Source organism: Caenorhabditis remanei, chromosome II (genome assembly GCF_010183535.1).
Source record: "Caenorhabditis remanei strain PX506 chromosome II, whole genome shotgun sequence".
In the NCBI taxonomy this organism is placed as follows: domain Eukaryota; kingdom Metazoa; phylum Nematoda; class Chromadorea; order Rhabditida; family Rhabditidae; genus Caenorhabditis; species Caenorhabditis remanei.
Window position 1 is genome coordinate 6141384 of NC_071329.1, and position 13365 is coordinate 6154748.

At 38.5% G+C, this 13365-nt stretch overlaps 5 protein-coding genes and 1 pseudogene across 6 annotated transcripts; all 6 read left to right on the plus strand.

The window, feature by feature from the left end:
- Positions 1 to 2942: 2942 nt before the first annotated feature.
- GCK72_004820 (uncharacterized protein) lies at positions 2943 to 4848 on the plus strand (the record flags this gene model as incomplete). Its single annotated transcript, XM_003098240.2, has 10 exons — positions 2943 to 3020; positions 3073 to 3267; positions 3312 to 3405; positions 3450 to 3532; positions 3582 to 3671; positions 3773 to 3980; positions 4023 to 4195; positions 4455 to 4595; positions 4640 to 4780; positions 4828 to 4848. The coding sequence occupies 10 exons, from the start codon at positions 2943 to 2945 to the stop codon at positions 4846 to 4848; spliced, it is 1224 nt and encodes a 407-aa protein (XP_003098288.2).
- A 290-nt stretch (positions 4849 to 5138) lies between these two features.
- Positions 5139 to 5792, plus strand: GCK72_004821 (uncharacterized protein; the record flags this gene model as incomplete). The annotated part of the gene is made up of 3 exons (XM_003098253.1): positions 5139 to 5205; positions 5425 to 5600; positions 5646 to 5792. 3 exons carry the CDS (start codon positions 5139 to 5141, stop codon positions 5790 to 5792), a joined length of 390 nt encoding a protein of 129 aa, XP_003098301.1.
- A 1010-nt stretch (positions 5793 to 6802) lies between these two features.
- Positions 6803 to 7623, plus strand: GCK72_004822 (annotated as a pseudogene). Its single transcript has 3 exons — positions 6803 to 7052; positions 7271 to 7428; positions 7474 to 7623. Coding segments are annotated over exons 1-3 (558 nt in total).
- Positions 7624 to 8693: 1070 nt separating this feature from the next.
- On the plus strand, positions 8694 to 9282 carry GCK72_004823 (uncharacterized protein; the record flags this gene model as incomplete). Its single annotated transcript, XM_003098305.2, has 3 exons — positions 8694 to 8754; positions 8903 to 9081; positions 9130 to 9282. 3 exons carry the CDS (start codon positions 8694 to 8696, stop codon positions 9280 to 9282), a joined length of 393 nt encoding a protein of 130 aa, XP_003098353.2.
- Positions 9283 to 10550: 1268 nt separating this feature from the next.
- GCK72_004824 (uncharacterized protein) lies at positions 10551 to 11475 on the plus strand (the record flags this gene model as incomplete). Its single annotated transcript, XM_053724903.1, has 3 exons — positions 10551 to 10722; positions 11114 to 11280; positions 11326 to 11475. The coding sequence occupies 3 exons, from the start codon at positions 10551 to 10553 to the stop codon at positions 11473 to 11475; spliced, it is 489 nt and encodes a 162-aa protein (XP_053589097.1).
- A 720-nt stretch (positions 11476 to 12195) lies between these two features.
- On the plus strand, positions 12196 to 12963 carry GCK72_004825 (uncharacterized protein; the record flags this gene model as incomplete). The annotated part of the gene is made up of 1 exon (XM_003098254.2): positions 12196 to 12963. The coding sequence occupies one exon, from the start codon at positions 12196 to 12198 to the stop codon at positions 12961 to 12963; it is 768 nt and encodes a 255-aa protein (XP_003098302.2).
- Positions 12964 to 13365: the final 402 nt, after the last annotated feature.

The window sequence follows — 13365 nt, forward strand, 5'->3', positions numbered from 1 at the left end:
AAAAAGGGAAGAGAACGTAATAGCCTGTGAAGTCGATTCTAGTAGAAGAATTGAAAACTTGTTAGGTTACAAATTGGAAAAATGACGAACCAAAATATGATCTTAAATATGTCTATAGATTTCTACAGTAGTCAAACATTAAAACAACCAGATTTTGGGGTTGGAAATTTACTTCTTACTTGGGTATTTAGGGTTTGATTCTAACTCATTTACCTGAATTTGTAATTCAGATTTTTATACCTTGAAGTTCAAATAGTTTGATTTTTTCAAACCCTCCAAAACCGATTATAGTTTTGTACTGAAATTTATAGGAAATTATATTAAAAAAAATAAATTCAAGACGTAAATTCTGTGAAATTGTTTCGAGCTCCTAATAATTCCAGAACTCCAGCTTTTTTACATTTCATACATGCCCGACGGATTACAGACAATTACATCAATACGATGTGAAGTATTGGAATGCGGACATCCGGAAATACAGACGCACAGAAATCTGGACTTCCGCATACCCATAAAAAACGGTTACACAAAATCAGAACTTCAGTTTTCTGCATTCTCAAAGTTAAACCGTTCTCTGCCAGAATCTTCATGAATTGCAAAATGAAGAATAGAGTTCTGAAATCAGTGATTTTTAGACTGAAAAGTCAAAGACAGTGGATTGGAATCTGATAGTTTGCCCATTCTAAATCTATCATGAAGCCCGTAATAATTTAAGCCACGCCTCTTTCAGTAATATTGCCTGAATGAAATCATTTGAAGAAAAAAGTATAAAGAATTTAGAAAATGTCATTAAGATCAGTGAACGCATTGAAAAGCTTGCGCCTCCGTTCTTTTCTTTTTTCTTCTTCAGAATTATTTTTGACCTACCCGCCCTCCTACCTCGTTATTTGGGTTCACTGGAGGTATTCGACATTTTCATTTATAGGAAAGCTTTAGGGAACAAACTATAAATGAATGTTGAAAAGGAATCCTTACTAATTTTAAATATTTTAAGAACTTCTATATTCAAACTACACTACATTTTGAGAATCAAACTTTTTACAGACTTGAAGTCAAAGAAAGTAGAAAAAATTTTTTAAAAGTAAGAAAAAGAAATAAAAACTAAAAGTGCAAGAGGTATGATTAATAAAAACTCGTGAGATTCTTTCTCCATATTCTCGAAAAACAAGTGCATAGAGGAGAGGACATGTGTGCGTACGTGTGGCTGGCACGGCCTGAGCTCTAAATCTCTAAATTCGGAAATGGAAAAAGAAAAAGTGAAAAGAAAAAGTTATATGGAGGGGACGGGATTTGGAAAGAATGAGAGAGAGATGAGTTTTGATTTCAGAATTGAGTAAAAGGTTTTTTTGAAATTGGAGTTTGGAGGATATACATAGAATATTGGAAGCTTAGGGACCCGCGGCCCAAAAATCCGGTATATCGGTGTCTCTCTGACCAGATTCAATAGTGTCTGTGATCTAACTGAACTTTTCTCTATGCCTCAAAAGGACACCTTCTGGCACGCACGCGCCTGCCAAAAAATTGAATGTGTATAGATATAAGTAACTGAAATTGTATCGCTTTCCAGATGAAAAAATGAAGCCAGTTACAAGTATTCGTATTCGTGGGGAGTCTTGCACTTTTTAGAAAAAAACTAAATGATCAGAACAAAAAATGATTGAGGTAATTTTCAGGAAGGGGAGAGTGGGAAAGGGAAGGAATGAAAAATACTTGGCGGAGGGAGACAGGGAGGTTATGTAGAGAAATATGAGAAAGTCCTGTTGTCAGAATATCTGTCTGTGTGTCGAGGGGTCCCGATGTCCATGAAACGCGTAAATGTACTAAATAAGAGAGTCGGATTCAGGAAAGTTTCTATAATATTTTTTTAACGAAACTTTGAAATCAAGCAAGCGGTAAGGCATTCTCTTTGGAATTCCGAAATTAAAAATCACAAAAAGCTAACTTTTGAGATTGTTGAGGAAATATTGTTTTCAAAACTAGGTATTTTCGAAAATAAAACTAGAGATAATATATTTTTTTGGGATCCACATTCCGGAGATTTTCCGGACAACAAAGCTAAGAAAACATTGATTTCCTTTCAACATTTAAAAACTCATGATCAAGAATCCGTTCTGAAAAATATGAATCTGGCACCCGCAATTTCGGTTGTCAACTCATTTCACTTTATTCCGGTTGTCTGGTTGTGCGTCTGTGTGTCCGGATGTCGGCATGTCTTCTTGGAGTATCCTGGTATCCTGTCGGATGTCGGTGTGTCTGGAAGTCCAGATGTACGAATGCTCGTTTTCATATCCCATTCCTTCACGATCTGCTCTTGATCCCAAATAAACACTTGAGAAAAAATTGGAATCCAAATTTGAAAATTTTGAAACTCAAAGTGAAAAGTGAAATGAAAAACAAAACTGGAGTTTCGGAACCCTTCAGGCTGTTCTGTGCATCTGTTTGTCCGGATGTCTGCCTCCCTAATCAAATATCCGGACATCTGGATGTCATTCCAACCGACTCAACCCGCCCTCTTCGATTTTCAAGATCACATCTCGGATAACCAACTTTCTCACCTTCATCCAAATCCCACTTGCACTTTTCCCACGACTCTAAAAAGTAAACACGTAGATCACAAACAATTTCTATCATCGATGTCATCATTTTTCGATACTTTTTCTTTTTCTCCAATAACTGAATAAGCGAACTGATAACCAATGGAAATTGTTGCGAAAATAGTTTGTCAACATGTTCTTTTATCACCCTCTCAAAAAGTCCAACTTTTATCAGTCATATAATCACAAGAGAAGATCAAAAGCGGGGCACTAAAACGGGGCTAAAACTGACCATTTTTCTTATCAGGATCAGTCTTTGATGCAATTTTTGATAATTTTTATAGTAATTTTATGGGTTGAAAACTTTAAAAGGGTCACCCCTGGCGGGGGAGTTATGGATCAAGAATCATGCTGAAAGTTCTCTCGATTTGCCTCGTTTTAGGCTATGTTGCCGGACAGACTGTCAAGTTGGAATTCGTTCAATCCGTAAGTTACAGTACCTCATGGACCATGGCCTAAACTTTTTCCCAATTTCCAGATGTGGCGTCATGGAGAACGTGCCTCTCAAATCGACCTCTACCCAATCTACGAAAAAGATTGGATCTATGGAGGAGGTGGACTCGGAGAGCTCACGGCTATCGGAATGGGAGAGATGAATGAGTTGGGACGGATTATTCGTCAAAGATATGTCAACTCGCTGAACTTCTTGAAGCCGAAATATGCGTCGAGAGAGGTAAAGTCTTAAAATCGAGAAGTACAGTAACCTGGAGATTTTAGGTTTACGTGAGATCCACTGACTTCAACAGAACCATCATCTCCGCTATGTCACTTTTGTACGGAGTTTTCCCGCCAAGCTTATATGATATTCCAAGTGAGTTTTCTATTTTCAGAATTTTAATAAATATTGAATTCCAGATGTGGATTATCCATTCACTCCATTCAAATGGCAACCGGGGCTCACCTTCGTTCCAGTTCACGTTGATGGACCAAATCAATGTGTAAGTTACAAGAAAACCGGCGGTCGGTCAATTTCAAACATAATTTTAGGCCGCTAGTCAAAACTGCCCATGCCCAAGATACGATTTGCTCCAAGCTCGCATGTTGGCTCTTCCAGAAGTTTTGCCAAAGTTCCAGCAGGTGAGTTAACGTTGGCTGTTATTCGAATAATTATTTAATCTATCACTATCTGTTCATTAGCCTTATATACCATAGATAAGCGCCAAAACGAAATTTTTCAGGTCGTTCTCCTTAACCGTCAAGTCGGTCCATACTACAACATGACGTCTGGAATCGATACCTTCTACACCTACCCTGACACCTGGAAATGCCAAAGAGCCTATTTCAATGACACAATGTATGCAAAACTTCCATGGTACAATGAGGAGTTGTACTACAAGTCGCAAACAGTCTACGCTCCGGTCAAAGGATTTTTGGAGGGAAATTTCGGTGAGCATTGATTGAAGGGTTAACACTATATTGGTTTTTCAGAAAACTCCGCTATTAGCAACGGACTTGATGTGGCTCTTGAGATGAAGAAAGTGCGTGCTGGAGTTATCATTAATGAGTTGTACAATCGTGCTTCAGAGAAATTCGACTGTGCGGATTTGGGACAGAATTGTACTGGATATTTGAAGCAATTGAAGTTCTACGGATATTCTATTGTAAGTAGAGGAGGGGGTCATTGAGACGGACAGACAAAAAACAGACATGAATTCCACGTGGGTAACGGGAATAGCCGTACTGATCACGTGTACATGTTATTGATAATTGTGTATGACACGGAATTCGCTGAGCGTCGACTTGATGCTGGTAACGCAAATATAGTGACCTTCGCTATGTAGATATCCAGACATCCGCACAAACAGACAGACGTCCTTACATCCTGACATGCTTCTATACCAAATCACAACATTCTTCCAGCATGACAACAACGTGTACGCCGTCCTCGTCGCCCTTGGCATTCCCCACATCGCTGACACCATTGACGGCTGGCCAGCATACGCCGCTGGAATCTTCCTCGAATTCCACAGAAATACACAGACCAGTGCCAGATTCTTCAAGGTACATATGATTTTAATGAAAAGTTCTTAATTTTGCTGTCTTAGGTCCTCTACCGTTCTAACGCCGATTCCGGAATAGCTGACGTCACTACTCAGGTTCCAATGTGCAATGGAGCAGCTTTGTGCCCATTCTCTGCTCTTCAGACTCTTGCTGAAACTATTCGACCACTTCCGGATATTACTACGGTAAGGAAAGAGAGAGGTTTTAACATTTAATTCTTGCAAAATTTCAGCTCTGCAACACCGCTTTGTAAGACTACATTCCTTCATTTTAATCCGGTTGATATCCATCCGTGTAGCTCTTTTCATTTTATCAATAAACGCATTTTTTTGACTACTTGTTCCATTTGTACTTTGATACTTCAAAAAACCAAAATTCAACCGAAAGTAGATAATAAAACAATCAACAACCACCACCAATAACTAACAATATATTGCCGGTTTCAATGCATTCATAACTATTTTATGACCATTCAAGGCCGTATAAAAGAAACAGTTCCGTTCCCTTCTACATCACATTTCTTCTGCTAGAAACGGAGAAGAAATGATTCTGACTACTATTCTTGTTGTCGTCGGTTTTTGCTTCGGTGGAGTTGTAGCAGATAGTGACAGTAAGCTCTGTGAAGCTCGGAATTTTGGAGCATCGTGGTCGTACATGGATAATGAAGCAGTAAACGATGCTCCGATGTTCCGTTCAATCGTTAGGACACCCGCTGCCGTTAGAGATTTCCCGGAACAGCCACCATAAGTTACTCGAGATATCTTACCAGAAGCGGCGTCTAGGCTGAAACACTTCAAAACCAGAACCCGTCAACTATCTATCCTTCCAGGATGCTGCCACTACCCAATTTCAACAACAACAATTAACAGTGCCAATGTGACTTCTATGAACTTCAAATGCGTCGAACCAATCTCATTGAAGTGTCAAAATGTCAACTCAGGTGTAGTAAAGAAAATCGGAATTGCTGGTTTCAAGGATCGAAGTGATACTTCAAAGTATACCATTGTGAGTTTTCCTACTCTCTCTATATATTTGACATCTCATTTTCAGCTCAGCGTCTCTGAGGAGGAACTTGTTGAGAAAACCATGATTTGCTCTCCATCTACCATGTGGCATCTTGAAGAAAAACCAGAAGATGAATATTTAAGTTTCAGTTGTGCTTATATGTTGCAAGATGGAACATGGTTTTTTCAATAAAACTGTTTTTGAGTGATATTTCGAATAAATAATTTGAATGTTGGGAATTAAGAAGTTCAATGTTTAGAGACATGACAAAACCTATATGGTTACAAAACTAAATACGTGAAATTGGAACTGCTCTAGGGAACGGCGAGGAATTGCAGTGTGCTTATGTATAATTGGAAAGCGAAGATCATGAAAGTAACGATTATCATTCTCATTTCTACGGAGATCTCCTCTGTAAGACAATAGTGGGTTACAAAACTCGATGAGATTTAAAAAAAGAGTTTCTCAGAATTTCACGAAAAAAGTCTCTTGGGGAATAGTCTGAAACTTGTCATCTAGTTATGAATGGTATGGAAACTTTTTAGTCCTATTTTAACTTTTTTCGGAATTTGAGAAAATTAATGTTCCTACCGAAAACTTCACAGTAAAAAGGGTTATCTAAATACTTTGACTGTATATAATTCGGTTGGATGTAATTTCTAAACATGTAAATAAATAAACCGTCATTTTCATCTCGGCCTTTGGAACTCTTGACCGCGGTTTTACCTTTTAGAAGGGCTCTCCGCTTCTGGAATTGCTGACTTTACTACCCAGGTTCCAATGTGCAATGGAGCAGTTTTGCATTCTCTGCTCTTCAGACTCTTGTTGAAACTATTTGACCACTTCCGGATATTACTACGGTAAGGAAAAAGAGAGGTTTTAAAATTCGAATTTTCGGAAAATTTCAGCTTTGCAACATCGCATTGTAAAACTACATCAGTTCATTCTAATCCGGTTAATATCCATCTGTGTATCTTTTTCATTTGATCAATGAACACATTTTTTGACTTCTCGTTTCATTTGTACTTTGCTGCTTCAACCAAAAGTAGATAATAAAACAATCAACAACCACCACCAATAACTAACAATGTATTGCCGGTTTCAATGCATTCATAACTATTTTATCACCATTCAGGGCCGTATAAAAGCAACTGCTCCATTCACTTCTACACCACACTTTTTCGTTTGAAAACGGAAAAGAAATGATTCTGACTACTATTCTTGTTGTCGTCGGTCTTTGCTTCGGTGGAGTTGGAGCAGATAGTGAGTTGGTTCAATCGGACCAAGACCGTATGCTTTGTGAAACTCGGAATATTGGAGCATCGTGGTCGTACATGGATAATAAAACGATGATCCGATATTCCGTGTCCCGTGCACCTGAGTGGAGAGCGTGGCCATTTCAGAAGAATCGTTCAGATAGAAACTTTGAGAAGCTCGGAATATCGGAGCGTTGTATATCGGAATAAGAAAACTGCGAACGGATTCTGGATAATGAAGCAGTAAACGATGCTCCGATATTCCGTTCACTCGTTAGGACACTTGCTGTCGCTAGAGATTTCCCCGGGACAGCTACCTTAAGTTACTCTAGATATCTTAAAAGAAGCGGCGCCATTTCGTTTCTAGGATGAGACACTTCGAAACCAGAACACGTCAACTATCTATTCTTCCAGAATGCTGCTCATACCCAATTAGAACAACAACAATTAGCAGTGTCAATGTGACTTCTATGGAGTTTAAATGCGTCGAACCAATCGCAATGAAATGTCAAAATGTCAACGGAGGTTTAATAAAGAAAATCGGAATTGCTGGTGGTTCTACCAATACCATTGTGAGTTTTCCTACTCTTTCTATTCATTAGACATTTCATTTTTAGCTCACCGTCTCTGAGGAGCAACTTCTTGAGAAAACTGTGATTTGCACTCCATCTAGTACCATGTGGCATCTTGAAGAAAAACCAGAGGATGAATATTCAAGTTTCTCTTGTGCTTATATGTTGAACGATGGAACATGGATATTTCAATAAAACTGTTGCTGATTGATATTACAAATAAATCATTTGAATGTTGGGATTTATGAAGTTTAATGTTTAGAGACTAGGCAGAACTTATATGGTTACAAAACTAAATACGTGGAAGTTTTTCACGGGAAAATGGTTGTGCTAGTTGGAATTTATCACTTACTAGGGAATGGCCAGGAGTCACAATGGAGTTATGACACTTGGCATATATCATTTCAAAGCTGAGATCATGAAAGTAACGATTATCACAAAATTTGATGAGTTTTCAAAATATTCCGTTATCTTAAATAATTTTTTATATGGATCGGCTCAGAATTTCAAGAGGAAGAAAAAAGTCTCTTGGAAAATAATCTGAAAATCTGTTCTCAGATAGCTATAGAAGATATGAAATTTTTAGGGCTATTTTCACGTTTTTCGAAATTTAAGAAAATCAACTTTCCTACCAAAAATGGTACAGCGAAAAGGGTTATCTAAATACTTTGACTGTATATAACTCGCTTGGATGTAATTTTGAAACTTCATTTTCATTTCGACCTTTGGAGCTCTTGATCGAAATTTTACATTTTAGAGGGGCGCTTTGCAAAAATGAAAGGGATATTTCAAAGTTCATTCCGGGATCTCCGACGTCACTAACCAGGTTCAATGTCCAATGGATCAGCTTTGTGTACATTCTCTGCTCTTCAGTCCCTTGCTGAAACTATTCTACCACTTCCGGATATTACTACGGTAAGCAAAAAATGATTTTAAATTCGAACTTCAGAAAATTTCAGCTTTGCAACACCGCATTATAAAACTACGTAAATTCTATTTAATCCGGTTGATATCCATTCGTGTAGCTTTTCATTTTATCAACAAACACATTTTTTACTACTTGTCCCATTTGTACTTTGCTACTTCCAAAAATCGAAGTCCAACTAAAATAGGTAATAAAACAATCAACAACCACTACCAATAACTAACAATGTATCGCCGGTTTCAATGCATTCATAACTGTTTTATCACCATTCAAGGCCGTATAAAAGCAACTGCTCTGTTCATTTCTACATCACATTTCTTCGTTTGGAAACTGAAAAGAAATGATTCTGACTACTATTCTTGTAGTCGTCGGCCTTTGCTTCGGCGGAGTTGAAGCAGATAGTGAGTTGGTTCGATCGGGTCAAGACATGCTCTGTGAAACTCGGAATATTGGATCATCGTGGCCGTACATGGATAATATAACGATGCTCCGATATTCCGTTCACTCGTTAGGACACCCCCAAAATACGTCAACTATCTATCCTTCCAGAATGCTGCGAATGGCCAATAAGTGCAATAGGAGTTAACAGTCTCAATGTGACTCTGAATGACTTTGAATGCGACGAACCAATCAGAATTGATTGTGCACGTGCCTGGCCGAACGATGGCGCACAGAAAGTCGGAATCGCTGGTTTCAAGGATCGAAGTGATACTTCAAAATATACCATTGTTAGTTTTCCTTCTCCTTTTATTAAATTAATGAATTCTCATTTTCAGCTCGCCGCCATGGAATTCAGAGTTCAGAAAACCGTGATTTGCTCTCCATCGAATAACAAATGGTATCCTGAAGGATCACCAGAGGACAAATTTTCTGGTTTCACTTGTGCTTTTTTGTTGAACAATGGAACATGGCAATATGTTTTTTATTAAAAAACAGCTGCTGCTGATTATTATTTCAAATAAATAATTTGAATGTTGGGATTTATGAAGTTTGAAATTTAAAGACATGATGAAACATATATCATTAGAAAACCTTAAAGGGGGACACCGGTATTCCAAGAATTGAAGTTTTATATGAATCGACTCAGAACATTGCTTAAAAGAGAAAAGTCTCTTGGAGCCGAGTCCAAAAATCAGCCTAAAACGAGTTATGAGGCCTCGAAGTGTCAAAAAAGACTCTCGCAAGGGATTTTTTCATTATATTTCAACATTTTATTATAATGACATATTATGTATTTTAACGTAAAATTCTCTCGCCGTGCAATTTTACGTTGAATTGCAAAGAAAAATGTGAAAACTGCACGGCGAGAGAACTTTGAGTCTTTTTTGACACTTTGAGGCCGCATAACTCGTTTTAGGCTGATTTTCGGACCCGGCTCCAAGAGACTTTTCTCTTTTCCGCAAAATTCTGAGTCGATTCATATAAAAACTTCAATTCTTGGAATACCGGTGTCCCCTTTTAAGGGACGTTCGGAGAAATGATCAAATTTCGCGGAACTCAAATAATCTGAAACCCTGAAAATCTGTTTCGAGCTAGTTATGGATGGTCAAAGTCTATGTATGGAATGCACTTTTTAAACCTATTTTCCAAGTTTTGTGTCCATTCTCTGCTCTTCCCTTGCTGATTGTGAGACTATTCGACCACTTCCGGATATTACTACGGTTAGAGAAAAGTCTCCGCATTGTAAAGTACATTAGCTAATTTTAACCTCGTTTTTATCGATCCGTGTAGCTTAAATAAACTCATTTTTCAAAAATCTTTTTGTTACAATTGTAGTATTCCAGACTTGTTAAAAATTCGGGACGGCCCGGATTCAAAAATGGGTACTCATTTTCTAACAAAGTATTCTGACATTTTTTGAAAATGAAGGGTAAAAGTGCAAAAATTATCATACGTATTCACCTCACCGTATGATTGAATCAAACAATTTCGAATGGGCAGGCCGACCCGTGCCGAGCGGGTCGATAATAATGTTGATTTCGGTCCGGCCCGGTGCAACTCTGTAGTTTTCTACTTCAAAAAATCAAAGTCCAACTAAAAGTTGGTAATAAAACAAGCGTCAACCACCAGCAATAACTAACAAATTATTGCCGATTTCATTGCATTTATAAGTGTTTATCACCTTTCCGGGCCATATAAAAACAACAGTTCCGGTCTCTTCTACATCACATTTCGTTCTGTTAGAAACGGAGAAGAAATGCTTCTGACTACTATTCTTGTCGTCGTCGGTCTTCGCGTCGGTGGAGCAGAAAATTGGAAAATGGAAAATTGTCCGGTTACATCGAAGCCAGTCACTGAGAAGCCAATCACTGAGGAGCCAATCACTGAGCAGCCAATCACTGAGGAACCAGTCACTGAGGAGCCAGCCAGTAAGTGGAGAGCGTGGCCATTTCAGAAGAATTGTTCAGATAGAAACTCTGAGAAGCTCGAAATATTGGAGCGTTGTAGTAGTATATCGGAATAGGAAAACTGTTCACTCGTTAAGACACCCACTGTCATTAGAGATTTCCCCGGGATAGCTATTAGCTCGACAAAGTTTTCACAACTGCGCTCCACCGGAATTCCTGAAAAAATGTCTCTTTTTCTCTGAATCTCTCAATTTCGCACACAATTTTCTTCGGTTTCGGTAGAACACGGTTATAAGACGCGTGGCGTTGTAGTATCATAAGTTACCGTATATATCTTACCAGAATCGTCGTCATTTCGTTTTTAAAATAAGAAACTTGGAAACTAGAACACGTCAACTATCTATCCTTCCAGAATGCTGCCCATACCCACTTAGACCAGGAGTTACTGTCAACGTGACTGGCCCAAGCTTCAAATGCGACGAACCAATCGCAATGGAATGTCAAATTACCAACGACTTCGGAGGTTTAGTAAATAAAATCGGAATTGCCGGTTCCAGCGATGGTTATACCAATACTATTGTGAGTTTTCCTACTCTTTCTATTCATTTAACATCTAATTTTCAGCTCACCGTCTCTGAGGAGAAATTTCTTGAGAAAACCGTGATCTGCTCTCCATCCAGTGCCATGTGGCATCTTGAAGGAGTACCAGAAGACAAATTTTCTGGTTTCACTTGTGCTTATATGTTTAGCAATGGAACATGGCTATATCAATAAAACTGTTGCTGAGTGATATTCCAAATAAATAATATGAATGTTGGGATTTATGAAGTTTGACATTTAAAGACATGATGGAACCTATAGGATTAGAAAACTAACAATCACCATTTTTGAGAAATGATCAAGTTTTGCAGAACTCAAAAATTAATCGAGCTAGAAAGCTTTTTGTTTGACAAGGGCCATGCTAGTTGAAATTGATCACGATCATTCAGCTTGTTGTATTGGTAGAGTCTGAATTTCCAAGAATTACTCAACACGAATTGGAAGCTCAATGTTCCCAGATCACATGAATCGAAAAATTTCGGATTCCGTCAACCAACTGGGATCTCAAAACATATTGTTTATCCTATCAACTTTCCAAACATTCTCAATTATTCATGGATATTAAAACATTCGGAAGTTCTCTCGCACTTTTAAGTTAAAAATCTAATTTAAAAATGGAGTGTAGTTGACTCTCAGCACAAAACGCAAATCATAAGACATCATTTTCGGGACCCCGATTTGCTCGGACTTGCTCGACTTGCATGATTTCATTTCATTTTTTCCTTCTTTTTTGGTCGAGACGAGACTTCCTGCTTCATGAAGTTTATATTCTTTCTGTTATTTTTTGCTAATTTTTCCAACTTTGTTATCTCGACTACAACGGATGAACCGATAAATTGCTTTTACTTGAATGCCACTTGCTGCAACTCCGCTTCGATTTCTTACCTTGACTTTATGGCACCCTCGTGGAGAAACGAAACTTCAAATCACGCCCAAATTAATAACCATCTAGATCAGAAAGGTTATTGTGGCACCACTCTGAACTGCTACTGGCTCGACAAAAACTGTTGTAACCAAGATTCCATTGACTTTGCCAAAAGACAATCATTGCAATGGTTTAATAATACAGATAACAGTTTCCGGTCAAGACTCAACTCTACGCTCTACTCGATGGGTTTATGTTCTGCTGTGACAACTACAACTGCCACAACCGAAGATCTGAACTGTTCATATCTCCCTGACGCCTGTTGCAGTGTTCCCACATTGAACTACTTGAGCGTGATGTCCCCAAATTGGACAAGACCTTTTAGTTCAGAATGGAAAGCCAGATTGATTATTCATCTTGCTGAAAGAGGTTATTGCCCGACACTTTCTACGACAACTACTGCATTGAATTGTTTCTACCTCAGAGAGTCATGTTGTAATCCTAGAGCAGTCATGTACCTGAACACTTATGTATCAACATGGGAAAAAATTACCGACACAGTATGGCAAACAAGAATGCAGGATAATATTACTAAACAAGGCTACTGTCCGGATGGAGCTACCACTGTATCGACACTAGATTGTGGCTGGCTTGAAGAGAAATGCTGTACTCCAGAAGCAGTGGAATTAGCAAACAATGCATCGAGCAGTTGGAGAGATATAACAAATGCGACTCGGCGTGCAAATTTCCAGGACAGTTTGGTTGCTAAAGGACTATGTGACAATGGTGAGTGTTAGAAACGATGAGCACAATGAGGCCAGGGCTACCAAAGCGTTACGTTATGCACAGAAGTTTGAACATCCACCGTGCCGGAAGAAATTTACCCTTCTTGTCAATAGAGCGCGACTGCATTGGTAGCCCTGGCCCCATCGTGGATGAGTTATGATTCCCTGTGAAGAAGTTAAAATGAGATTTTGGAGTAATCGTGATACAGTAACCTTTTTTGATCTATTTCGCGATACGGCCTGAATTTAGTTCCGGGTTGTTGTTATTTTTTGATTTCGGACATTTTCGACTCCGCATGACCAGCCGCGCATTGTTGCCTGGCTCCAATGCCGAGTCGCCAGGCAACACCATCTAAATATAAATTTATGAGATTTCGATGGAGCCCCAATACCCCAAATTTTCCTTCATTTCTT